This window comes from Rhizopus delemar, genomic scaffold (assembly GCF_000149305.1).
Source record: "Rhizopus delemar RA 99-880 supercont3.6 genomic scaffold, whole genome shotgun sequence".
Lineage (NCBI taxonomy): Eukaryota > Fungi > Mucoromycota > Mucoromycetes > Mucorales > Rhizopodaceae > Rhizopus > Rhizopus delemar.
The window spans coordinates 1677918-1702897 of NW_027137832.1; the positions used below are offsets into that span (position 1 = coordinate 1677918).

Genomic DNA, 24980 nt, shown 5'->3' on the forward strand with positions numbered 1-24980 from the left:
TTGGACACCTGAAATGACAGCTGCATTCAAACGGAAAGAATATCTCTACATAAAATGGCGGAAAGCACGAGGTCTTAATTGCCTTCGCTACTGGGAACAGCATCAAGAAGCACAGGCAGCACTGAGACGGTTAGTAAGTAACAGACGCAGGGAAACATGGAGACTTTTCTGCCAGCGATTAGCACAGGGTGACTACACAAAGGCGATTGCCAAGTTCAGTAAAATCCGTAAAACCGGAAGATCAAAGCATCCTTCTCTATTACTGAGGGCCCCTAGCATTCAGCCGACGTAATGGCACGACACCTTGAACAAATTTTCTCAGGTGATCTACTACCTTCTCGCCCTACACCTCCCACAAACTGTGCACAGCCTTTCGATGTCAGTTCTTGTCCCATCAATATTGATAGCATCAATGCAGCGATTAAACAACTCCCGAGGCAAAAAGCACCTGGTATCGATCATATTACTATTGAAATGCTTTCACCCCTAACCGACACTTTGACACCTGTATTGCTCTACTTGTTCCGACTGTGTTGGCAATGGTCCTATACACCACTCACATGGCGTGTGGCTCAAGTCATCCCAATTCATAAGAAAGGCTCTGTTTCCGATCCTGGCAATTTTCGTCCGATCAGCCTGACGTCCACTTTCCGCAAAATCTTGGAGAAGTGTTTGTATCCCACTTTAGAAGGAGAGAGCCCAGATCTTGATATTGCCCAAGGTGTATTTCGCAGTTCCCGAAGTACCTTAGACCAGGCCCTCTGCCTTTTTGAAACTTGCTCCATTTTGCGCCGAAAGCACAAAATCACTCCTACTTTGGCTTTTCTAGACATTAAATCTGCCTATAACACGGTTGATCGCGAGCATACAGTGGCCAGCAAAACCGTTCGCACAAAACGTATTTTTTTCTTTCTGCACCATTTGTGGCTTATTGTGCATACTGGGCACTATACTTAGTGCATATTATCTAAAAGTAGAAGCTCTTGGCTTCCTGATGACGTACAATATGCCACCCTAAGCGTACCCTAAATCATAGTACGGACAATCAAAAATCAAAGGTACATTCGAACGGTTTTGCGGCCTCGCTTGAGAAATTCCTCGATTGCGGTAAACGCAGTCACTACACCCTGAGATTCTTCCAGAACTTTCGCTGCTTACTAATTCACCACTGCACACTATTTTTTTTCTTTTTTTGCTTTGTCATTCGCACATTCCCATTTCGACATCTCGACATTTACCAAGTACAGTGGGTCAAAATACCTCACAAACGTATGATGATTTTTACTTATTTTTGATGTAATTTCACGAAAAATTGGCTCAATCATTTCAAATTTAAAATATAAAGCTATCTATGTATACACTACTGACTTACAAAATTTTAATCTCAGATAATTAGCTGAGATCTATTAGGAGACCGATACTTAAGCTCGGTCTATTTGTGAGGTATTTTGACTTTATTAATATCTAGTTGATCCGCCCTTTTCAGCAATGACATCTTGTATTCTTTCTGGCATACTGTCAATATACTTTAAGCACTGATCTTTTGTAAAGGAATTCCACTCTTTTTCCACTCTTTGCCACAGTTCATGCATGCTTTTTGCTCTATTTTCGTACATACTTAGCTTCAGCTTAAGATGGTGCCATATATGCTCGATTGGATTCAAATCAGGACTTTGGGATGGCCGGTCATCAATATAACACATGCTGTTATCTTCCATATACTGTTTTGTGGACTTCGATCGGTATTTTGGGTCGTTGTCATGCTGAAAAATGGATGATTTCCAATCTAGGCCATAGTACCCGAGCGTGTCTTTAAGGCTTGTGCCAAAGATTTCTTGGCATACCTCTGAATTCATGGTGTCATCATATATCTGACATGTATACCCGGGTCCCTCACTGGTTATACAGCCCCACAACATGATACCACCACCACCATGCTTCACTGTAACTTCAATGTGATGAGGCTGAAAACGGTCTCCTTTACGCTTCTAGTAGTATTTACAGCCATCCGAGCCCCAAATATTAATTTTGGTTTCATCCAAGAAGATGACACGTCACCAGTCGTGAATGGTCCAATACTGATGCTTTTTAGCCCAAGCTAATCGAGTTTTCTTGTGCTGTGCAGTGAGTAAAGGCTTCTTCCTTTTTATCTCAGCAAAAATCTCCACAGAATGCAAAACGTTAATAGCGGATTGGTACGACATAGAATAGCCCAACTCTTCCAACTTCAGGTGGACCTCCTTGGCAGTCCTTAATGAGCCGTTTAGAACCTCTCGCTTGATTAGACGACGAGTGATGTCGCTTACAAAGCGTTGTTTGCCGCCTTTCTTGCGAATCCGGCTAGGCATCCATTTATTTGCATAGTTGATAACGGTGTTTTGATGCGCTCCAAACCGTTTTGCGATAACATCAGTCGACACATCATGCTCTAGTGCTGATTTGATGTCCATTTGAGCTTCGTATGGTAAGGATTTGGGCATTTTTGCAGATGGATGGATGATGCTGTAGATAGAAATTTACTTACGTGTGGAATAGGCGTGTTATTTCTCTCGATTAATAAAAGTAATAAAATAAGTCGAAAAATCGATGAGTCTCTTGAACCTCTTTATTGAGTAAGGACGAGAGAGAGAGCCCATTCAATACAAACTACGTCTTAGAATATAATAATGTGATTTAGGGTCCGAGGTAGTACGGTATAAATTGTGTGGGCTGTTTATCGTATATAGCACTTTGGGCTATATATGATATACAGTCAAATTATTAGTTGAAGAATCTTTTGAGTGATCTCACACGACATTAAGAAAATTATTAAGGTAAATACGACATTACGGATTAGCGAAAGAAAGAATAATCAATTCTTTTCCAAAATTTAAATTTTATGTTCCGAGGTGACTGCGCTACCCGGGAAATGTCTAAAAGTTGCCGGAACATTGTTTGGAATGACCTATGACGGAGAAAAGAAATAATTGATGGAAGTCAAAATACCTCACAAATAGACCGCCTCCAGTTCATCGTTACTTATTCGCTCAGTTTTCAATTTCCGTCGTCGGAATTTTATAACAGCATACACAACATATTGGATAACATCTGTGCAAAATTTGAGAAAGATACAAAAGTTATTGAGTAATCTAGAAGACTATAACCTCAAAAAGTGCTGAGGTTTGTGAGGTATTTTGACCCACTGTAATTACTCAACATGCAACCATTAACAGAAGATCGCAAGACCACTATCGAGTTTTACCTTCGTCAAGGCTTTTCTTATCATAAAATTGCAAAGTTAGTCAAAGTATCATCCTCCACTGTTTATAAAATTCGTTTGGAGTTAGGTTTGCCTGCTCGAATTGACAAAGGTGGCAGGCCAAAGGCGCTGACTAAGCGGGAGCAGCAACATCTCGTTCGTGCTGTAACAGTAGATGGGCTCGAAAATGCTGTACAAGCACAGCAGTCATTGGAGCAGAACTTGGGCAAGTCAGTTTCTGTAGATACTGTACGTAGGGCGTTAAGGGATGCTGGTTTGGTCTCATTTGTCAGGCCAAAGAAACCTTTAATTAATGAAAGAAATAGAAAGAGGAGGATCCAATGGGCTCGTCAGCATATTGACTGGACAGTAAACGATTGGATGAATGTCATATGGTCTGACGAAACCAAAATCAACCGTTTTGGGTCCGACGAAAAGCCTTATGCATGGAAAGTGCCAGGCCAACCGCTTAAAAAGCACCATGTTTGTGAGACAGTGAAGCATGGAGGAGGCTCTATAATGGTATGGAGCTGTATTAGCTGGTATAATCCAGGCTATATTGTGGATGTGGGCAAGAACATGACAAAGGACGTTTATTTGGAGGTTTTACAAGATGACTTGATGAAGTCTTTGGCCTGGTATATGGAAGAAAGTGGAAAATCTACGAGTAAATTTATCTTTATGCAGGACAACGATCCCAAACGTACAGCTAAAGTCGTGTCAAAATGGCTAAATGAGCAAGACTTTCATGTTATGAAATGGTCACCACAATCACCAGACTTGAACCCAATTGAAAACATGTGGCAATTGCTTAAACGTCGGCTGTTTAGAAACTATGACTGCCCTCCATGTGGTATACATGAGCTATGGGACCGCATAGGTCACACTTGGTACCAAATCACGGCTGAAAAATGCCAAAAGTTTATTAAAAGTATGCCGGATCGATGCCGTGCAGTTATTGAGGCTGATGGCTTTTACATTGGTTATTAAATAAACTAATTTTAACGCATTTTGCTTTCAAAATATATGGCCGCAAAACCGTTCGAATGTACCTTTGATTTTTGATTGTCCGTACTATGATTTAGGGTACGCTTAGGGTGGCATATTATACGTCATCAGGAAGCCAAGAGCTTCTACTTTTAGATAATATGCACTAAGTATAGTGCCCAGTATGCACAATAAGCCACAAATGGTGCAGAAAGAAAAAAATACGTTTTGTGCGAACGGTTTTGCTGGCCACTGTATCTGGAACGCTCTACAACCAACGGGTTCCCCAGCGCTTCTTGGTCTTCTTCGCAATCTATTTGACGACGTTCATATCGAAGTTATTGTCTCCAATGCTAGTTCTTATCGATTCTCACCGACTACTAGGGTTCTTCAAGGCTCTATCCTGTCACCATTCTTATATTCTCTCTACATTAACGAATTGCCCTCTCTCCTCCGTCGCCAAGCCCTTGATGCAGCTCTCACTACCAATGTTTGTCAGTTCACCAAATCTATTAATTGCCTCTTGTATGCTGATGACGTTGTCCTTATTGCTGATTCTCCTGATCTTGAGGTATTACTACAACAATGTGAAGCGCACAGCCAACGCCTAGGCTGCCGTTGGAACCTGTGATATTGGGTGAGTAGTTTGTAGTCGATTAAAAGTAAAAATAAAGTGTAAACAGGAAACTGATAATCGATGAGACTCTTGAACCTCTTTATTGAGTGAAGACAGGAGAGAGAGCTCATTAAATACAAACTACGTCTGATTTTATAAAATTAATAATTGAAGAACCGAAGTTGCGCAATGTAAATTACTAAAGTTGTTTATGAGTACTGATGGCTATATAACACGTAGTGTTATATAGAGGTAGTTTTAAATTATATGACATGGAGATCTTGAGTAATCTCACACTACATTTGAGTATTTAATAAGGAAAATACGACAGAACCCTAGCAAATGTGCTATCCTTGCACCTGGGTCTGATACACGCTCGTACTCTCTCTACGGCACTGTCCTTCCTCGTCAGACTTCATTCTCCTACTTGGGTATCCCTATAAGTCCTGGTGGTTATTTAAATACCAATGAACTGGTTCAAAGCAATATTAACAAGGCTCTTCAGACAATGAACCAGATGTCAGCCATCGGCGTCAATCATAAAGGCTTTAATCAACTTCTTTCAGTCCGCTTTTACAGTAGGTCACAAAACTGCTGCAAGGAATCCATTTTTCTTGGTTTTTATAGCGCACATCCTGTTACAATGGCACAAACTGCCTCTGTTCCCACATAGTAAATCTTCTACATGTCTTGAAAAATCCGAAAGAGTTTATGCCCTATTGGATAAGTATTGAAGGAAGTATGAGGCGCGCAATTTGAAAATTTGAAAAAATGAAAATTTGAACGGAATGAACTTACAGTGGGTGGAAAAATGGTTCCAATGTTTTTGATTTGCAACTTTAAAGCTTTATATCTTTGGAACTACAAATGATAACGGCTCACAAAAACATGCATTTTGTAGCGCATTTACAGCTAATATTACTGAAAAAAATTTTGCTTGTATTGTTACACAATCGGGAAAAAATTAAGATTAAATACAAAAACCAACATTGGAACCATTTTTCCACTACAACTGTAGATAAGTTTATTTGTTAATTGGTGGAGCTTCCGCCGGAGTTTTTTGGTTAATTATGAGTCATAGTATTCCGACTATCGCCGAAAAAGCCTATTTGACTTATAAAATTAATTTATCCCAGGTCAAATACTTTTTTTTTCCTTTTCTTTCTTTATATATCGAAGCTTTAAGGTACCACTACACATATGGTTCGCGCTCTCTCTAAAAACAAGCAAGAAAACATCAAATCGTTGGTTTTACAGAACAAGCCATATTCAGTGATAATGGAACGTATTCCAAACTTAAAAAAATCCACCTTAAGCAGATATGCCAACAAGTTTTCTCCTGGTAGAGTAACAGCAAACCCTGGTAGAAAGGCTGTTTTAAGTGTTACCACCAAGACTTATATACGTAAGCAGATTATTAATGGTACCCTCAAGACTGCGAAGGCTGTTCATAAGTATCTAGTATGCACTGGCCACACTATCAGTTACTCGGGCACCATTAAGGTTATGAAAAGCATGAACTTCCATGCTAAAATAAAGGTAAAAAAGGCTTTATTGACTAAGGTTCAGAAAGCAAGACGACTAGCATGGGCGGAAGAGCACAAAAACTGGACAAGCGATGGCTGGAGACGTATGGTATTCAGTGATGAAACAAAAGTTAATGTTTATGGCTCAGATGGTTGCAAGTACTATTGGAGTCGACCTGATGATAAACTTCAACCCCATCATCTCGACTTAACAGTTAAAGGAGGGGGTGGTAGCATTATGGTATGGAGTTGTATTACCTATGACGGACCTGGTTATGCATGCTGGATTAGTGAAGGCACAATGAAGGCTTCTGATTACGTCGGAATACTTGGTACAACCCTTATGGATAGCCTTGAGTACTATGGTTACTGTGTTAACTCGTAAGAATAAAAAGACTTTAAAATTCAACGAGACTGAAAAAATTCTATATTTTTATTTAATATTGTAATATCTGGTATTTATATTCTTTTCATGGAGGCTTAATTAATTATAACTGAAGATCTATCGTGAATAAACTTTAATGTAAAGATCTGTTCCAGGTTATGCAAGTGGGCTGTTTTATAATTATTTCTTAAGTAGATTTGTTTTTATGTCGCATTGCATCCGGAGTTATATTAAAAACTTGCATTGAGTTAAAGGAGTGGAATTAGTTATGACCGAATAATAGAGAAAAGACTGTAATAAATCTTTGTAAAGCATTCACTACTCTAATTTCTTATAAATTGAATATGAATCATGTTTAAAGTATGTTGGGATACGACAGTTACCATCCTCAGGACATCTATTTTCAGCAGGATAACGATCCTAAACATACGTCTAAGCTAGCTAAGCAATGGTTCAAGGACAACAACTTCAAGTGTGATCATACCTTCAACTGGCTTTCACAAAGTCCAGATCTAAACCCAATAGAGCACATCTGGCACCACCTTAAGCTCAAGTTAAGTGCCTATGATACTAGGGCAAAAGGTGTGCATGAATTATGGAATCGTGTTGAAAAAGAATGGTCTACTTTTACAGCAGAAGACTGTAGGAGATACATAGATAGTATGCCAGATCGTTGTAGAGCTGTAATTGCTGCGAAAGGCGGTCATACAAGATATTAATAAAATAATGCACATAGTGGAAAAATGGTTCCAATGTTGGTTTTTGTATTTAATCCTAATTTTTTCCCGATTGTGTAACAATACAAGCAAAATTTTTTTTCAGTAATATTAGCTGTAAATGCGCTACAAAATGCATGTTTTTGTGAGCCGTTATCATTTGTAGTTCCAAAGATATAAAGCTTTAAAGTTGCAAATCAAAAACATTGGAACCATTTTTCCACCCACTGTATTTATTAATATTTAGTTGGTCCTACTTTTCTATTAATAATCTCTTGAGTTCTTTCCGGAATGTTATCTACATGTCCTTGGCAAAGATCTTTATAGAAGTCATTTCATATTTCATCAACTCGTTCCCAAAACACATCCATGTTCTTTGCTCTATATTCGTAATAGTTGAATTTCAACTTCAATTGATGTCCTACGTGCTCGATTGAATTTAAGTCGGGGATCTAAGCTGGCCAATAGTTAACATAGCTCTCTTGGTGACTACATAACTAGGCTATTGTAGATTATGCCTTGTGCTTTGTGTTATTATCATGCTAAAAGTAAATGTTGGACCAGTCGAAACTGTAGTACTTCATAGTATCACGAAGCGTAGTGTTCAAAATATGCTGGTAAACACCCGAGTACAACTTTCCATCGTGAACTTAGCAAGCATATCCTGGTCCTTCAGAGGTTATACAACACCAGGACATCAATTTGCTAGCTTCATGCTGGATTACAAAATGCAGGTCATGATGTTGAAAAAGGTCACTTGGCCGTTTCCAATAGTGATCAGCATCATCAAAGCCCTATACGCTGAGCTTGGTCTCATTAAAGTACACTGTTTGCTGTCAGTCACTCATTGCCTAATCCTGATGCTCCTTGACCCGTTCTAACTGATGCTACAGTGACCCACAAAATTGACCCAATGTTTCGTAATTTTCTCTTCTAGAGCTTGTAGAACCATAGTTATTAAGCTAATGTACACCTTGTTGTATATCATTCAATAGCCAAAGTCATGTATAAGCAAAAGATGTGACGCAAATTCAGATTAAAACAGCGCCAACGGAGATAGAGGAGCTAAAAAACAAGCGGTGCATTGGGACAATTTTGTGGCACTTTTGAAAAAAAACGAAAAGCGATGAAATATCGACCTACAAGTTGTACAGATGTACCAAACTGTTTACAAATGCACATCGTATGACTCTAAGTTGATCTTTACTCATTGCTGAAGTTTTAATCTCCTACTAATTTATTACTCGCCCATTATATCTCAGCATGAAACAAATCTCTCAAGATACAGTTGTTCGAGCAATTTCGTTACTTAAACAAGGTAAGTCGGTTCGGGAAGTGGAAGGTTCTGCTGGTTTAAGTAAGAGTACGGTCGGGAGACTCCGAAAAATCCATTGCTTTGGACTTGATAAGCCAAAATATGGCCGACGCAAGATTCTATCTGCTGCTGATGAACGCTATTGTGTGCGTCAAGTCACGAAAAACCGCATGTCTAGTGCAGCAAAGGTGGCTAAAGAGCTAGAAAAGGATATTGGAAGGAAAGTAAGTACTGTGACTGTGCGAAGAACCCTTCATAATGCCGGTCTTGGTGCGATTGAGAAGCCGAAGAAGCCTTTGCTTAGTGCGAAAAACATCCGCAGCAGACTTTCTTGGTGCATGGCTCACAAGGACTGGACTGTAGATGACTGGAAACGTGTTATTTGGTCAGACGAGACGAAAATAAATAGGTTTAACTCTGATGGACGCACCTGGGCTTGGATTCGATCGGGAAAAAGCTTGAAATCCCATCATGTCAAGATGACTGTTAAGCATGGTGGAGGCAGTAATATGCTGTGGAGCGCCATTACCTATGCTGGAGTCGGTTGGATGTGCAAGATCAATGGCAGTATGGATAAAGAATTGTACAAAGAGATTTTGGAAGATGAATTGGAGCGTACTATCGAGTTTAGCATCGATAAATTAGGATTAGAACGTCATCAGGCGATTTTTTAACACGACAATGATCCTAAGCATACGTCGAAATTAGTCAAAGAATACCTTAAAGAGCAATCCTACAACATCCTGGAGTGGCCTGCACAGTCCCCTGACTTGAATCCAATTGAAAATATGTGGTCATTATTAAAGAAAAGGCTAAATGATTATGAAACAGCACCAAAAGGCATGAATGAATTATACGAACGAGTAACTAAAGTTTGGTACGACTTAATGAAGCCGGAAGAGTGTCAAAAGGTTATAGAAACAATGCCTAAGCGTATAAAACAATGTATCAAGAACAAAGGACGCTGGACTGACTATTAATATCAGATAAATAAACCATTTTGTTTTTTTTCAAAAGTGCCACAAAATTGTCCCAATGCACCGCTTGTTTTTTAGCCCCTCTATCTCCATCGGCGCTGTTTTAATCTGAATTTGCGTCACATCTTTTGCTTATACATGACTTTGGCTATTGAATGATATACAACAAGGTGTACATTAGCTTAATAACTATGGTTCTACAAGCTCTAGAAGAGAAAATTACGAAACATTGGGACAATTTTGTGGGTCACTGTACGTATACGTTTTTGTCTGAAATGGCTTCTTTTTTTCTATCAGAAAATGGAACTCCATTGATTTCAGTACGTTAATTTCTGACTGGTATGAGATATCATAGCCAAATCCAACCAGCTCCCGGTACACCTCTTTAGAAGCCTTTAGAACCCCTTCCATGACTTTTCTTTTGATTAACCGCTTCGTCACTTTGGAGACTACTGTAGGTCTACCACCTGTGTTTACTGTCCTACTTGAAAACAGCCGTCTAGAGTATCTACTAACAGTTGATTAATGTAATCCAGGCTCCTTGGAAATATCATACATTGATGTGGATGCGGTTAATGCCTGTTTGTGATCGTTTATTTTCTCCTCTGACAGCCGTTTAGGCATGCGATTGACGATAGGGTAAAAAAGAGAAATAATTTAAATAAGGGAATATAAAATTTAAAATAAAGGAATTGTAAGCGCTTTTATATACTGGCATCATTCTAATCATGTCAAGAATGTGAAAAATTATGATAGCAACCGGTTGGGTCGTATTAAAATTCGTCATTTCAAACATATGTGAACAAGTAAAAAATGTCGGATGTTCATAATACTACCTTTAGCGATCTCAAATTCCACCAATAACCATTGCCCATATCCGATAATCGACGAATAAATGCACTTTCTATTGAGGTACAAACAGTCAAGGTTTGAGATAGTTTGGTGCAGTACCCATGGACAACCAGCTGTAAAACCTGAATTTTGCAATTTCTTGCAGCAGTTTTGTGACCTACTGTACACCCAAATAGTGCACTCTCAGCTAGAATATGGTCTCGCCATTAGTGCCGTGTCCTCCTCCAATATAACCAAGCTCGAAACTTGTCAAACTCAGTGCATTCGACGTATCTTCGGCGGTGGCTCACGCTCATCAACCAAAGTTATGCTACACTTAACTAATCAACCGACAATGAAGGAACGTGTTCATCAATTACAAGCTAAATTCCTTTTCAGATCCATCAATGCGCCTGAAGACACTCTTCTCTCTCAGTTCCTAGAATACTTGCGCACTTCTGCTAGTCTCTCCCAGTGGTACAAACTCTCCAAGGCACCACTGTTTTGTTCACAAAAATAAGAATGGAGATTTCAATAGGACCCAAAATTATATATGATTTTATTTAATAATATATGTCCAGAGTTTATATACTTTTCACAGTGTAGATATTAATATATGTACTATGCGGATGGCGAAATGCCCACAGCCTTATGCAGATGGCTAAATGTTATATTCTATTATGCAGATCTTTATATAATTTAATATAAGCACTTGCTCCTCATTCACCAGTCTATTTTGGTAGATATACATACATATTAATAAGTCTACATTTCCATATACTCACACTATCAATCGTTAATAATGCTTGATTGCTATACAATGATTATCTTTGGAGCACAACAACCACTATGGCAACGCTGCTGTGCCTCTCATGAAATTGATGATCTTGACTCACGCACTTTCAATACTATCTACCATGAATACCTAAAGGACAACCTCAACGCACGCCGTAATGCTACCAACTCACTCCTTCTATCTACCTGTCGATCTAAACCCGGTGTTGATCCCATCCTTTGGTTACCCATGACCCCCGCGGAACGCAGTCGACTGATACGCTGGCGCCTTGGCTGGCTCCCCGGTGGTGTTCCCATACCGTGTATTTACCATCCAAATGTGAAGCTCACCCGATCACATGCTATCTGGTGTCTGCATATGCATCGTCGTTTACAAATGCCCGCAAATGAACCTGACCCGCTGCCTTTCCTCTTGAACAAGCTACCAACCCAACGCAAAAAGCGTGGTCCTTCTGTCAACATCAATCCGTCAACTTTCGCCGCCTGGACAGTTCGATGGCCTTCCATTTGTCAGATTCTGTTTGAACTCGATTACTTGCATCATGGAAAGATCCCTCCTGAAACCTCCCCTCTTGGGGTCAAGCTTGTCAAATGGTTGTGCAACAATTAATCTAGTATCTGATAATACATCTTCTTTTTCCTCTTCCCTTCTTCGTCTTTTTTCCCTTTTTGCCTATCAAAAAGGTTTTTCGCTCTATCTCCCTTTTTTGATCTGACCCGGGCAATTCAATCCCAGTAGTGATTATGTGCTCAATTGGGTTATTTAAATTTAAAAAAATAAAAATATTCTTTAATCGTATCTTTCATTACAATAGTGTTATTTTGTAGTATGTTTGGTCTGGGTTGTGTGTTTTAGAGAAGTTTTTCTTGAAATTTTTAGAGTAAGGTACTGTAGTGACCACCAGATCTTTTAATTAAGATCAAATAAAGGTAAAGGTAAAAAAAAAATAAAAGGATCAGGAACTTTTTATTGTAACTTGTTAGTACTTGGGAGTTGGCTTGTGTTAAAGTGATGTAGATTTGTTTAATTTGAGGTTTGAAGTCTTGAATGACTTGAGTTTAGGTAACTTGATTGAACGTTTAACAGTTCTTTAGAGTAAATTGTCTTTGAGTAGTGACCACCAGACCTTTTTAGATCAATAAGGTTAAGAATAAGATTGTTTGATAAACGATAAAAATAAAAAGGATCTTTCTTGATTTGTGATAACTCGGGTATCAGATCAAAAAGAATAAGTAAAAATAAAAAGAAAAGAAAAGGTTATTGTGATCCAATAAGAAAAGATTGCTTTTTAAGCGTAAGAAGATTTGATTTATTGAATTGGATAATGTTATTTTGTTTAAAAATATTCATCTTATTTATATAAAAATTGGCGTGGCTTATTGTTTGTGTTGTTTGACATCTATGTCGAACGACATCAATGTCGCTGGACATCAAAATTATTCTTGTGATCAGCATTGTTCTCTTGATCTAAAATTTCATCATTTGTGCTACAGTGTAACGCTTTCATTTTGGTTTTGTGGGTTACATCACAATAGAATGATTACAACACAATGAAAAATAAAACAAAACAATGTCATTCAACATGAAAATGTTGTAATGCTCCCTGCCAGGATCGAACTGGCGACCTTCAGATTATGAGACTGACGCTCTACCGACTGAGCCAAGGAAGCAACTGCGCTCTGTCGTAGCCAAAAGATGTAAGCCCTCACTCAATATTCCGGCTCGGCACTACAAATAATCGTTCCAATTGGATAAAGCATATCGCAAGATTGAACATTTTTTGGCTAACACATATTTATGGCTTTTGGAGAAAGGATGTAACTTTCGATGTATTGGTCATTTTTGAATTTTGAAAAAAGACTCAGGTGCAAAAAAAATAAAGAAATTGAACAGTATTTTTGTTTTTTTTTGTAGGGTAAGTATTCATAAAGTTATTCACGTTTTAAAAAAGTGTCTGTTTTTTTTACAGATGATCTTTTTTTGGTAAGCCTGTTCCCCTCTACTGTTGAAAGACCGATGTCTTCTTTTTTTATTTTTGAGGCAAAATGCGGAAATCAAAAGCAATTTGCGATTATTTTGTTCAGAAGAATACATATTAGGAAGGTGGTTTGTTGTGATATTGGGTGAGTAGTTTGTAGTCGATTAAAAGTAAAAATAAAGTGTAAACAGGAAACTGATAATCGATGAGACTCTTGAACCTCTTTATTGAGTGAAGACAGGAGAGAGAGCTCATTAAATACAAACTACGTCTGATTTTATAAAATTAATAATTGAAGAACCGAAGTTGCGCAATGTAAATTACTAAAGTTGTTTATGAGTACTGATGGCTATATAACACTACGTGTTATATAGAGGTAGTTTTAAATTATATGACATGGAGATCTTGAGTAATCTCACACGACATTTGAGTATTTAATAAGGAAAATACGACAGGTTGCTTTTAAAAATAAAGTCAATAAAGAATTCACAAAAAAAAATGTTTTGCCAAATAAAGAATATGAAGCAAAAACTACAAAAAGACAATAGTTGTGAAACTAAAGATTATATATATGACTTTATTAATAAAAAATATTGAGGGTATTTATACTTTTTAAATGTCTGGGTCTTTACCGCTATTTCAATTGATCGGTTAAAAGAATGATATGGAATATAAGGAAGGATAGTGGATAATCAATAGCCGCTGTCTACTTGACGAATCAAGGGACAATGAAGTAATTAAACTATTGATCTAACGATAATTATAGAATAGGATTGAACTGCCGTTGTTGTAATCAGGTTCCGACGTAGTCTTTTAGAACGCTGGTAGGACAACAGGGCAAGATTGACTATTGCAGAATTCTCACGTTTATTAATAGAGATCTGGTTAGACTATAATTCTGTAGTATCCAAGTTTATCCATGAATGTTCACTTTATTAGTTGTGTGGATACAACAGCTTGATCCACTATAACTATGTCTGTAGCAACATGTGGATTGTCGATATTTCTAGCATTAATTTCCATTGGAATATCATCTTGTGATTCAGCGGTTGTTGTGAAGATAGCTTTCAGTGTTATATAATGGTTTAAATAATAAAGGAAAAGGTAAAAACAAAGATCAAGAAACAGTTTGGGTACTTTTTGAGACTGATCTTTATTTCAGTTTAAGTTAAAGTAAAAATTATTCTAATTGAAGGCAGGTATTTATATCTTATTGAGTGAGTGGCTTGATATCTTCTATTGTTATCGTTCTTCTAATATTCAGGTACTTTAGCAAGTGTTATCTATAATTATGATTATGAAACCTTTTCAATTGCTCTTTTGTATGTCTGTCATAGATTATCTTTTATTCTGGGAATTCCTCACTGATTTGAATAACGTTATTTTACGCGTTATTTCAACTATGTGAAAGATTAGCAATATTCCTGACATTGGATTGGATTTGGTTATTTTAGTTGATACTTCTTCTTATCAAAGAACTCTCATGAATACAATACATATTCTAAAAGAACATGTTTAATTGGAATTGATTGTATGATCTTATTTAAATGAACTTGTATTTTATTTTATTTTAATTATGATCTTGTATTAAGACTTATATTTATTAATGTCAACTACAATCAGTTACTGTTCTACAACATAATCCCCTCCCAGGTATGATTAATACCGTTTAGATCTTTTACGTCTACCTTGGCTCTTATTCTTCTCATCAATTGTTGTGGAAGAGTAGCTGGTTTCTTTTAAGTCTATTGATATTTTACGTTTACTTGACTGAGGATTAGATTCCTTATTTGTATTGTTTGATTTTTCTTTTTTATCAAGAATTTTATATTTTGTTTTAATGTCTTCAGGTACAATACCAATTCTTTGCCAATATTCAGTTATGAATTTAAGGTCTGCAAAGTGAGATGCAGGTTCCCAGGTATCTTCACTCTCATCATAACCTTTCCATCTACACTTATAAATATATTTTCCTTTAGCTTTTTTATGTGCTAAGATGGCTTCAACTTGATAGAATTTATTTGAGGATATTACTTCATCCTGTGATATCATCTTGAGTGCGGATGGTGGGTAGTTTTTAGGTAATAAATCTCCTTTTTCATCTTCAAGCACATATGATCCACCTTGGGTGATCCTTTTAACTTTATAAGGTCCCTCATATGGAGCATCAAGCTTATTTGTTTTATAATTTACTGTTACCATTACATAACTATTTTCGGGGATTGATACAAGTTTATGTGACGTATCAAATTTTTCCTTTTGTTTGTTTGTTATTATTTTTGTTCTTTCGTATATAGCAGGAAATACAATTTCTGTCATCTTTTTTATATTTTTTAAAAGTTCTGTATTTAATTCTTCCTTAGTTGCTTCATTTTTTTCCTGACTGAAATCTTCAAAGTCATTTGGATTACGACCGAACATTAAAGTGAAGGGTGGCGTCTTAGTACGTTCATTATATTTACTATTTAGGTAGAGTTGTGTAGAAGGAACATATAAATCCCAGTCTGCTTTAGCACCTTCGACTTGTTTCTTTATGGCTTTTACAGCACTTTGTACCCAACGTTCACTTACACCATTAGCTCTGGGATGGTAACTAGATATAAGTCTATGATCATAACCAGCATTTTCAGCAAGTAATTGCATAAGCTCACTTACAAATTCACCACCATTATCAGATTGGATTACACGTGGAAAACCATAATGCGAGAAGACATCGATTAAAGCTTTTACAATCGTCATAGATTGCTTATCAGGCAAGGGTTTCAATACACAGTAACGTGTAGCAATGTCAACCATAATCAATAAGTAATTGTTGCCATTCAAGGAAGTTTTCATGGGACCAGCTAAGTCAATGCCCCAACTATCTCCAGGTAATGTGGCAGTAATGGGTCTTAGAGGATTATAACCCTTTTTGATTATGTTAAATTGTTGGCATGGAATACAACTCTTAACAAGTTCTACGGCTTCATTTTTCAGATTGGACCAGTAGATACCTTTACGTTTTAAGGCATGGTAAATTGCATCAGAACCAAAGTGTCCTTTAATATGCTCACGTAGAAGAAGTAGTTTACGTTCTTCTGGATCCGGAGGTGTCATGTATTCACCTTTGTCTTCACTGGGTAGTTTTACTGCTGCTCTATTCAAAAGATGAGGCTTATCCCCTCCCAGTTCATTGACAGGATCTTCAATTTCATATAGACGAGAAAGTGTGTCAGGGAGAATATTATCTACACCTGGTAAATGAACGACTTTAAAATCATATTGGAGTAGTGTATCGAACCAATTTATGAGCATAGCGTTAGCAATCTTTTGCGTATGAAGATAAGTGAGTGCCTTATGATCCGTATACAGGGTAAATTTGTTTCCCCATAAATACTTATGGAACCTCTTCAGAGCATATACAACTGCTAATAATTCTCGCTTAGTAGCTGAATAGTTACGTTCACTTTTAGACAAAGTTTTAGCTATCATAGAGATATAATGTACTTTCCCATTTATCTTTTGATACAGAATGACACCTATACCAACGTTAGAGGCATCGGTAGCGACATAGAAAGGTTGATTCATATCAGGGTATGAAAGAATTACATTTTCTAACAATACTTTTTTTAAGTTGTCAAAACATTGTTGGTGCTTATCATTCCATAACTTAATCAATGATTTTTCATTTCTTAAGGCATCCAATGGAGCTAATAATGCAGATGTTTTAGGAATATGAGGACGAAAATAATTTATGAGTCCACAGTATCTCATTATATCCTTTCCGGTCTTGGGGACAGGAAATTCTTGCACATTAGCAACTTTACGAAGGTCAAGAGAAACACCTTTAGGAGATATTCTGAAACCAAGTAAATTAATTTTGCGTTGAAAGAATGTACATTTATCTGGATTTAACTTGAGATTTACTTTAGTAAGTTTATCGATTACTTGCTTCAAGTGTTGCTTATGCTCTTCAATGGAAGTAGATGCTACAACTATATCATCAACAAAACATTTAGCAAAGGACATGTTTTCTAATGCGATGCTCATAGTTCTCTGCATTACACTGGATACATGCTTTAAACCAAAAGGAGTACCAACAGGTATATACTGTACAGAGTTCCAAGAGAAAGCTAATTTGTGTGCATGCTCTTCATTCATTTTTAAAGAGTTAAAAGCAGATTTAAGGTCCAAAGTGGAATATACAGTTGCTCCTTTCAATTCCTCAAATAATTCAGAAATTTTAGGTAAGGGCATTCTGTCAATTGACCTTAGAAGAGCATTAACATGTCTGGGATCATGGCACACACGGTAACCAGTTACTTCACCCTTAGCATTGGTCTTCCTTACTACAGTCAAAGCTGAGTTCCACTCAGTGTTAGCAGGAGCTCTCTTGATTACACCATTCTCCAGCCATTCATCTATCTGATCTTGTACTATCTTATGATATGCTAAAGGCACAGGATAGGGACGTCGATAAGATGTGACACCTTCAGGAGTTTCAATCGAGACAACAGATTCCGGTATAGTACAAAAGGAACCTTTAGGTATTGCTTGATTTAATTGAATTTGTATTTTAATTATGATCTTGTATTAAGACTTATATTTATTAATGTCAACTACAATCAGTTACTGTTCTACAACATTCAGGACTTCTTGAGTGGATACCAAGATAGAGTCCTCCTCAGTTGTTAGCAAAGTAGAGGAATGAATTCTTGGGTCATCACCAGATTCGTTCCGAATAGAACGTTTACGTTTCATAGTATTCGAAGTGAGAGGCTGGGAGGGAGTGCTAGGCATAGTTATGCCACTAGAAGCTTGGCTTGACTGAACCTCAACTTGATCTACTCTGTCTTGTGGAGCAGTAGGAGTTTTTCTGGCCTTTTTAAATGGCTTATTCTTGCTTTTTGCGCATTCAGCAGCAATATGGCCACTAGCGCGACAGGTCCAACAAACACGGGATGAACGTTTCTTTGGACAATCAGAGACAGCATGTCCTTCAGCATGACAGTAGCGACAATAGGTGGGCATGTCACTCCACACAGCATAAAAGCCTTCATCGTCTGACTGATACCAAGGAAGATGGTGAGAAAGGGGAGAAAATCTGTTATCATTTTTTGGGACGCTTAGTATAGCATAGCCCGTACCCATATAGGTACCAGTATGGGATTCTCGTAGGATCCCTAAATCAAGAACGGAGCCATAAGGTTCCAAACTCATTTTCAATTGTTCCTTAAGAATGTCCTCTTTAAGAAAAGGAAGGTTCGATAGTCGAAGTCGAACTAAAGGTACAGCTGGATCTAAGGCTCGACAAGGTAAAAGCCTTGTTGTAAACATAGTTATTTTCTATAAGATATCAGTTGTATTAAAATAAATAACGATACACAAAGATTAAACTATGATTGAACAATTCCACACTTTTCCAAATTTAGAACAATAAGATCAGTATTTGTCATCCTAGAGAGTCTAGTCAATTGTCAACCCCAAAAGTAATTAGATCAAAGTTAATTGACTGGTTATTATTTCTATTGTTCAACTTCAGATGCATATATTAGAACATCGACAAGCTTTAGCTTAATCATTGGTTCTTCAGCACGACATCGTTGCCGAGTCTATATCTTTTATATCTACGCTCACAAAGAATATAAATAGATGCCAACTTTTTATCCATTAAACGGGGCTCTTTTGCAATATAAAGAAATCTGCAATAAAGAAGGATTTTAATTTTATATTGCTGCTATTGTTTTTTTGTTTAATTTTTTTATTTAATCTTACGATTAAAACAGACGACATTAAAAGGTAAAGCTTTGCCCAAAACAGACTGGGAAGTTCTTTACTGAATGGATGACTTCTTGATGGAGTTAGTATGTCGTTTATTGCAGCGGTTTCGCTGGATACACCAACTATCAAAACAACTGGTTGCTTTTCATATTTTTCATACACCAAAGTAGAGTATTTTATTGCACGATTCGTGTGCTTTTCATTAACATCCTTTTGAACCTCTATCATTATTGGAGGGTATTCACTGGCAATGGCTTTAGGAAGATATAGAACATCGCAAGCACATTTTATGATATTTGGTACTTACAATATAAAAACAGTAAGAAGTCAATAGCTAAGAACTACTATTTATTAAGTAAGAAAAAGGAGAGGAACTAATAATTTAGAATGAACCCTGGATTATATCTTCTGACTACTAATTGTATAGTCTGACGTAGGCTAGACTGAGATCAATAATTTTTTTTTTGTAAATTAAGTTATTTATTAAGCTTTGAGTCACATGGTTCTTTCCGATAAAATATCTCACCAGTCGGTCAACGCAGTCACGTAGCGACCACAGGCACCAGCGCCTCCTATCAAATTGAAAAATATGCCCTGGTCCCAAGTAGTGGCTAGGAAGCGAACATCACTTATGAATGCTACTTTCGAATATGACATTCACACCAGTCAGCAAGACAAAGTTATTCACTCTAAAGTGTGGAGAGCAGGACGTTCTCCAGGTAGTGTCCTCCTGGACATGACCGATAGATCTGAATCGCCCGTGCAGCTCATGGCCCTGATTGCGAAACAATTTCCATCACGAATCGCAGTCGCAACCACTAAAGAAGGCAGTCGAAAGATTGCTGAAATCAACTTTGATCCCTCAGATCCTGCCGTTGATTACATTCTAAAAGACGGCATTACTTTTGAAAATGATGCAGTTAGGCTTGTTTTAATCGTAAGATTAAATAAAAAAATTAAACAAAAAAACAATAGCAGCAATATAAAATTAAAATCCTTCTTTATTGCAGATTTCTTTATATTGCAAAAGAGCCCCGTTTAATGGATAAAAAGTTGGCATCTATTTATATTCTTTGTGAGCGTAGATATAAAAGATATAGACTCGGCAACGATGTCGTGCTGAAGAACCAATGATTAAGCTAAAGCTTGTCGATGTTCTAATATATGCATCTGAAGTTGAACAATAGAAATAATAACCAGTCAATTAACTTTGATCTAATTACTTTTGGGGTTGACAATTGACTAGACTCTCTAGGATGACAAATACTGATCTTATTGTTCTAAATTTGGAAAAGTGTGGAATTGTTCAATCATAGTTTAATCTTTGTGTATCGTTATTTATTTTAATACAACTGATATCTTATAGAAAATAACTATGTTTACAACATCATCAACAACGCTATCAAGTATTCAATTAACTGAACAGTTGGATCCTTTAGCCGCTATTGGTTTATTTTTGTGTTCACAAAAACTTTCCATAACACATCTTGTTAGTGGTGGTCAAGATACAAGTATGAAACTTCTGTACAAGATAGCTGTGAACAACGTTCAACAGTTACTTGGTGAAGAAGAAGAGACGACAAAAAGAATCAGAGCAATTTGTGACAACGCTTCTGTCCAACTTGAAAAAATTAAGAACTGCATTTAAAATGGTAACACTGAGGCCCTTGATAAGGCGCTTCTATATGTCGAAGACGCTTCCATTTACGTGAATAGACAAAAAAGAAAATTCACAACTGGAAGAGATGTAACACCCATCCCAGAAACTCTAGCCTTAAAGTATTTGAAGAATAAGGATGTTGGACCAAAAGAATATGACGAAGCCCATTATAATGAACCCAAGGATTTTGTTGAACAGTTTAGAAACGAAAGATCCGGAAGAGTGAGCTGGAAGCAATACTTTTTAAAGGGCTACGAAGACAATGTCGATGCCATAAAACAGTATATGACAAGTGAACGTTTGCGATCTCAGTATAGTAAATATCTCAAATAATTCTTCTATTTTCTTTTTTTATTAAAATAAACTGATTATTTCATTATTAATAAGTCAGTAGACAGTATGACTTTTTCATTATGTGTAATAGCAATTATAATATCCAATAACGAATGGTGATGTTTCAGTGGATGTTTGTTAATACATTCCTGATTTATCCAAGAGAGGACTAGACACAATAAAGGGAATGTTTTATTTAATAAGAAAATGACACTCTATTTATACTTTTCATACACGGGTAATATTTCATGTCATGGATTAATAATTAATGAGTATTGTTGTAGAACAGAGTCTGATCATAACGGACATTGAATAATCACAAAAGATAATAATTTAAAACTTTAATAAGTAAAATATACTCTTCTTCTTTATTAGTAAAACTATCACTATTAAATTCATTCTATAAAGTAAACATGAACAATAAGCCATGATCTTTACTATTCATCATTTCTGCAAATGAATAATAATGGATCAGGTACCTAGTCAACTTTGATCTGACTGGAGGCACTTCATATAAGCATATCGTTCCTCTCAATGAAGATGGGACAATTCTCCCAGATCAGTTAAAGAGCAATAAGATCTATGAAAACAACGAATCAAAAATTTTCATCATCGATTCAGTGATCATTCTTCAATCAAACGTGTCAATTACTGGATCTACGCTCATAACTACTCATTTACCCGCCAACTGATAGAAGAATATAAATAGTAGATTTTGTAATGATTTATTTTTAAAAATTAAGATTGTCTTAAAGTTCAGTCTCAAAAATTATTCTTTTAGTTTTATTGCTACTTTGATAATTACCTTACCAGAACATAACAGCCTTACGCAAACAGGAAACTGCCATGTTTGAGTGAAGCAACAAACAAGAGAAAGAAAATGTCACCCAAAATTTTATTTTATTTTATTTATTTTTATATTTTATTGAATAACTGATGGAGAAGAATGGTTGAATAATCAAGTCGTGAAATGGTTTAGTCTAAAGAATATAGAAAAGAAACACACAAGAAGATTATGTGAACTTAACTTGCATAAAGAATGGTCTGATTTGCAAACGTGCAGCAATTATTCTCAATTCACATCTTACAGAATGAAATCTCAAAGCTGATACTTTCACACACAATTCGTAACTGAAGTGTTTTAATTATTAAAAATAGGACAAAGAAGAATTACGAGACCGAACAATAGTTCTAAAATCGAATACTTTTATTAAAGAAAGATTTCAAGGCTATTTATATTAGTTTGAGCAAGACCTGAGATTAAATGACACAAGATAGTTACGACCGATATAGTTAGACATGTGTAAGAAAAGTTTTATAAGCTGATGTTAATAATCAACTGTTGAGATAAAAGTGAAATTTGGCTGTTCAGGGCAGTGACAATTATCAGGATCTATTCTTATTCAAACTCATTTGTAAAGATTTAGTCCAGAATGATAAGGCTGTATCTTATTGACATGTCAAAACATGACACTTACCTATAAGCTTCCAAATCAATACCGTCCAGGAAGCGACTTATTATATAAGGGGATGGTCCAGCACCAGGCGGTAATAGATTTAATCACTAGCTCTCTGCTGAACACCACAAGCAACACCTACGTCAATGCACCAACAGAGTTTCCAGATAGAATGCGTTGTGATATATGCTTGGTACCTCGCCTGGTAATTCAAGAAAACTTACCACCAATAACCATTGAATTTCAATCAGTAGTCAATGAAGAAAGTATAGGTCGCGGCGTCTCATATTGTACCCAGGCATATCGCAGATATAAGAAGCACCCAATCTTATTGATCATATGCATTAAGAAAATATCGCCTGCAACACTGCTCAAAGACGAATTACATCTTGCCCAGAGTACTCATTCATGTACCAAGTCCCAAGTACTTTCTGGGCCAAGTGTTGTCTTCTTTTGTCACAAGCAACTGTTGAAGGCCATATCGGAGAAAGCAACCAATTACATCCTCTGGTTGCATTCACCATGTTCCTGACATTTGAAGCAAGATGCGTAATGGCTTTGCAGAGATAGGATGATTCAACTGTACAAGACCTATATTTAATTAGTAAGCAAGTCGTAGAGGAATTGGGATGTGCAGAAGATGAGAAGCTGAGGGCACTGCACGTGATCTCAGAGGCACATGAAAAGCAGTATGGCAAGATACTGGCGTGCCTTTTGGAGGAACCTCCAAATCTACCAAAGATGGTGTAGTATGTAGTAGATGGCAGAGAGCACTCGAAACGTCTGAAGCAAAGGTATGATGATGAAGCGGAACACGAAGACACAGTAACCGAAGCTGTGACACCTATTGAAGAACCTTCGAAGATCACAAACACGACCAGCAGTATGATCGACCTACAAGCGATGCAGTTTGTCGATATATACAAGGAGAGAACGTCGAGTCAAAGAATGAATTGGAAACGTTGCTATGACCAAGGTGTAAAAGAAAGCAAGCTAACAAGATATGCAACCATTTCCAGCTTGCGTGTTACATATAATGAATACAAAAAGCGAAAATAAATAAGAGATATGAGTTCATTGCTCCTTGATTCGTCAAGAAGACAGCGACTGTCAATTATTCACTATCTTTCCTTTATCTTCCCATCCTTCCCACTTCCTTCTTTTAACCGATCAATCGAAATAGCGGTAAAGATCCAGACATTCAAAAAGTACAAATAGCCTCAATTGGTTTGTTAATAAAGTTAGATATACAATCTTTAGTTTCACAACTGTTGTCTTTTTATTTTTTAGCTTTCATCTCATATATCATATTTGGTAAAACACACTCTGTATCCCGTATACTCGTATTCATCAATCCTCGCGAAGATATACTACTCCAAGCAGCCCAACATTTCTAATGGAGTCCATATCTTCTTGTATTCATTGAAGTATATACACTCAGAAGTCAAAATGGACACCTTTGTCCAAACTACGTATTAGACAGTTACGAAAAATTTTGTACCATTAGCAGGATAGCTTAGCCCTCCGTGTCCCTGTTGATTGATCTCACTCATCGCGTGCTCACCCCTTGGTGATGTCTTTTACATGACTCGATTGGGTGTGTGGTAAGGCCTATAGATGGAGTTCTTAACACTCCACTTCCCACTATGTATTATCTGCTGTATTACTGAAGAATCTCTCTTCCACTTCGTCGTTAGATGCCCACATATATGAGGATATTGGCTGCTGTCCTTCTCTCATTGAAATCCTGATGATCTTTGGTTACACTTTATTACACTCTAAGTTCCGCAAAAAGCCTCCCTTCAACATGATCAGCTTCAATACATTGGTCATGGTTTCTATGCTCTGCGGAAGCACAATTGGTTATACTTCTATGAACAAGCTCCTTAGGACTCCTCAAGAGTTTAACAAACTTCTTATGGCAAATTTTTATTTTTAATTACTTCCGCTTAATTTCCAATAATATTACACTTTAATACGAAAAAAAAAAGGAATAGGACATTTAATAAAAGAACAAAATAGGATGGTCAATATGTTCACCATTTTTAATTTATAGACGATTATTTGATTTTTTTTTTTTTTTCCACTCTTCATTTACTATTTGATTGAGCTCAAATCGATTAAGAATTTCATGAGTAATTTGTGTTTACTTTCATCTTTTCTGAATTCGCTCTAGCAAATATGAATCTTTCTATTTTGTTCTTCTGGTTTAAGTATTCAATTTAGGCAACTTTGAAGCGACTTTCAAAACGTATTTTTTTTAAAAAAAAAAGGAAAATAAAGCGCAACTATTAGAGATCGTACCACATTCTGCAACTTCCCTTTAATACTTACAAGCTGTTGGCAGTACATCTTAAAATCATGATCAATGTCTTCAATTATCTTATGTGCGGTACTAATATCTT

The 24980-nt window shown here is 36.7% G+C and overlaps 10 protein-coding genes and 1 non-coding gene across 11 annotated transcripts; 7 read left to right on the top strand and 4 right to left on the bottom strand.

Moving 5' to 3' along the window:
- Positions 1-13: 13 nt before the first annotated feature.
- RO3G_08659 (uncharacterized protein) lies at positions 14-1131 on the top strand (the record flags this gene model as incomplete). Its single annotated transcript, XM_067663249.1, has 3 exons — positions 14-133; positions 277-898; positions 1037-1131. 3 exons carry the CDS (start codon positions 14-16, stop codon positions 1129-1131), a joined length of 837 nt encoding a protein of 278 aa, XP_067519350.1.
- Positions 1132-2054: 923 nt separating this feature from the next.
- RO3G_08660 (uncharacterized protein) lies at positions 2055-2480 on the bottom strand (the record flags this gene model as incomplete). The annotated part of the gene is made up of 1 exon (XM_067663250.1): positions 2055-2480. The coding sequence occupies one exon, from the start codon at positions 2478-2480 to the stop codon at positions 2055-2057; it is 426 nt and encodes a 141-aa protein (XP_067519351.1).
- Positions 2481-3196: 716 nt separating this feature from the next.
- On the top strand, positions 3197-4228 carry RO3G_08661 (uncharacterized protein; the record flags this gene model as incomplete). The annotated part of the gene is made up of 1 exon (XM_067663251.1): positions 3197-4228. The coding sequence occupies one exon, from the start codon at positions 3197-3199 to the stop codon at positions 4226-4228; it is 1032 nt and encodes a 343-aa protein (XP_067519352.1).
- A 1813-nt stretch (positions 4229-6041) lies between these two features.
- RO3G_08662 (uncharacterized protein) lies at positions 6042-6752 on the top strand (the record flags this gene model as incomplete). Its single annotated transcript, XM_067663252.1, has 1 exon — positions 6042-6752. The coding sequence occupies one exon, from the start codon at positions 6042-6044 to the stop codon at positions 6750-6752; it is 711 nt and encodes a 236-aa protein (XP_067519353.1).
- A 1979-nt stretch (positions 6753-8731) lies between these two features.
- Positions 8732-9457, top strand: RO3G_08663 (uncharacterized protein; the record flags this gene model as incomplete). The annotated part of the gene is made up of 1 exon (XM_067663253.1): positions 8732-9457. One exon carries the CDS (start codon positions 8732-8734, stop codon positions 9455-9457), a length of 726 nt encoding a protein of 241 aa, XP_067519354.1.
- Positions 9458-11393: 1936 nt separating this feature from the next.
- RO3G_08664 (uncharacterized protein) lies at positions 11394-11996 on the top strand (the record flags this gene model as incomplete). Its single annotated transcript, XM_067663254.1, has 1 exon — positions 11394-11996. The coding sequence occupies one exon, from the start codon at positions 11394-11396 to the stop codon at positions 11994-11996; it is 603 nt and encodes a 200-aa protein (XP_067519355.1).
- Positions 11997-12984: 988 nt separating this feature from the next.
- RO3G_19092 lies at positions 12985-13057 on the bottom strand. The gene has a single exon. It is a non-coding gene; the product is annotated as a tRNA-Met (tRNA).
- A 1967-nt stretch (positions 13058-15024) lies between these two features.
- Positions 15025-17601, bottom strand: RO3G_08665 (uncharacterized protein; the record flags this gene model as incomplete). Its single annotated transcript, XM_067663255.1, has 1 exon — positions 15025-17601. One exon carries the CDS (start codon positions 17599-17601, stop codon positions 15025-15027), a length of 2577 nt encoding a protein of 858 aa, XP_067519356.1.
- A 372-nt stretch (positions 17602-17973) lies between these two features.
- Positions 17974-18681, bottom strand: RO3G_08666 (uncharacterized protein; the record flags this gene model as incomplete). The annotated part of the gene is made up of 1 exon (XM_067663256.1): positions 17974-18681. One exon carries the CDS (start codon positions 18679-18681, stop codon positions 17974-17976), a length of 708 nt encoding a protein of 235 aa, XP_067519357.1.
- Positions 18682-20500: 1819 nt separating this feature from the next.
- On the top strand, positions 20501-20773 carry RO3G_08667 (uncharacterized protein; the record flags this gene model as incomplete). Its single annotated transcript, XM_067663257.1, has 1 exon — positions 20501-20773. The coding sequence occupies one exon, from the start codon at positions 20501-20503 to the stop codon at positions 20771-20773; it is 273 nt and encodes a 90-aa protein (XP_067519358.1).
- Positions 20774-22983: 2210 nt separating this feature from the next.
- Positions 22984-23634, top strand: RO3G_08668 (uncharacterized protein; the record flags this gene model as incomplete). Its single annotated transcript, XM_067663258.1, has 2 exons — positions 22984-23124; positions 23326-23634. 2 exons carry the CDS (start codon positions 22984-22986, stop codon positions 23632-23634), a joined length of 450 nt encoding a protein of 149 aa, XP_067519359.1.
- Positions 23635-24980: the final 1346 nt, after the last annotated feature.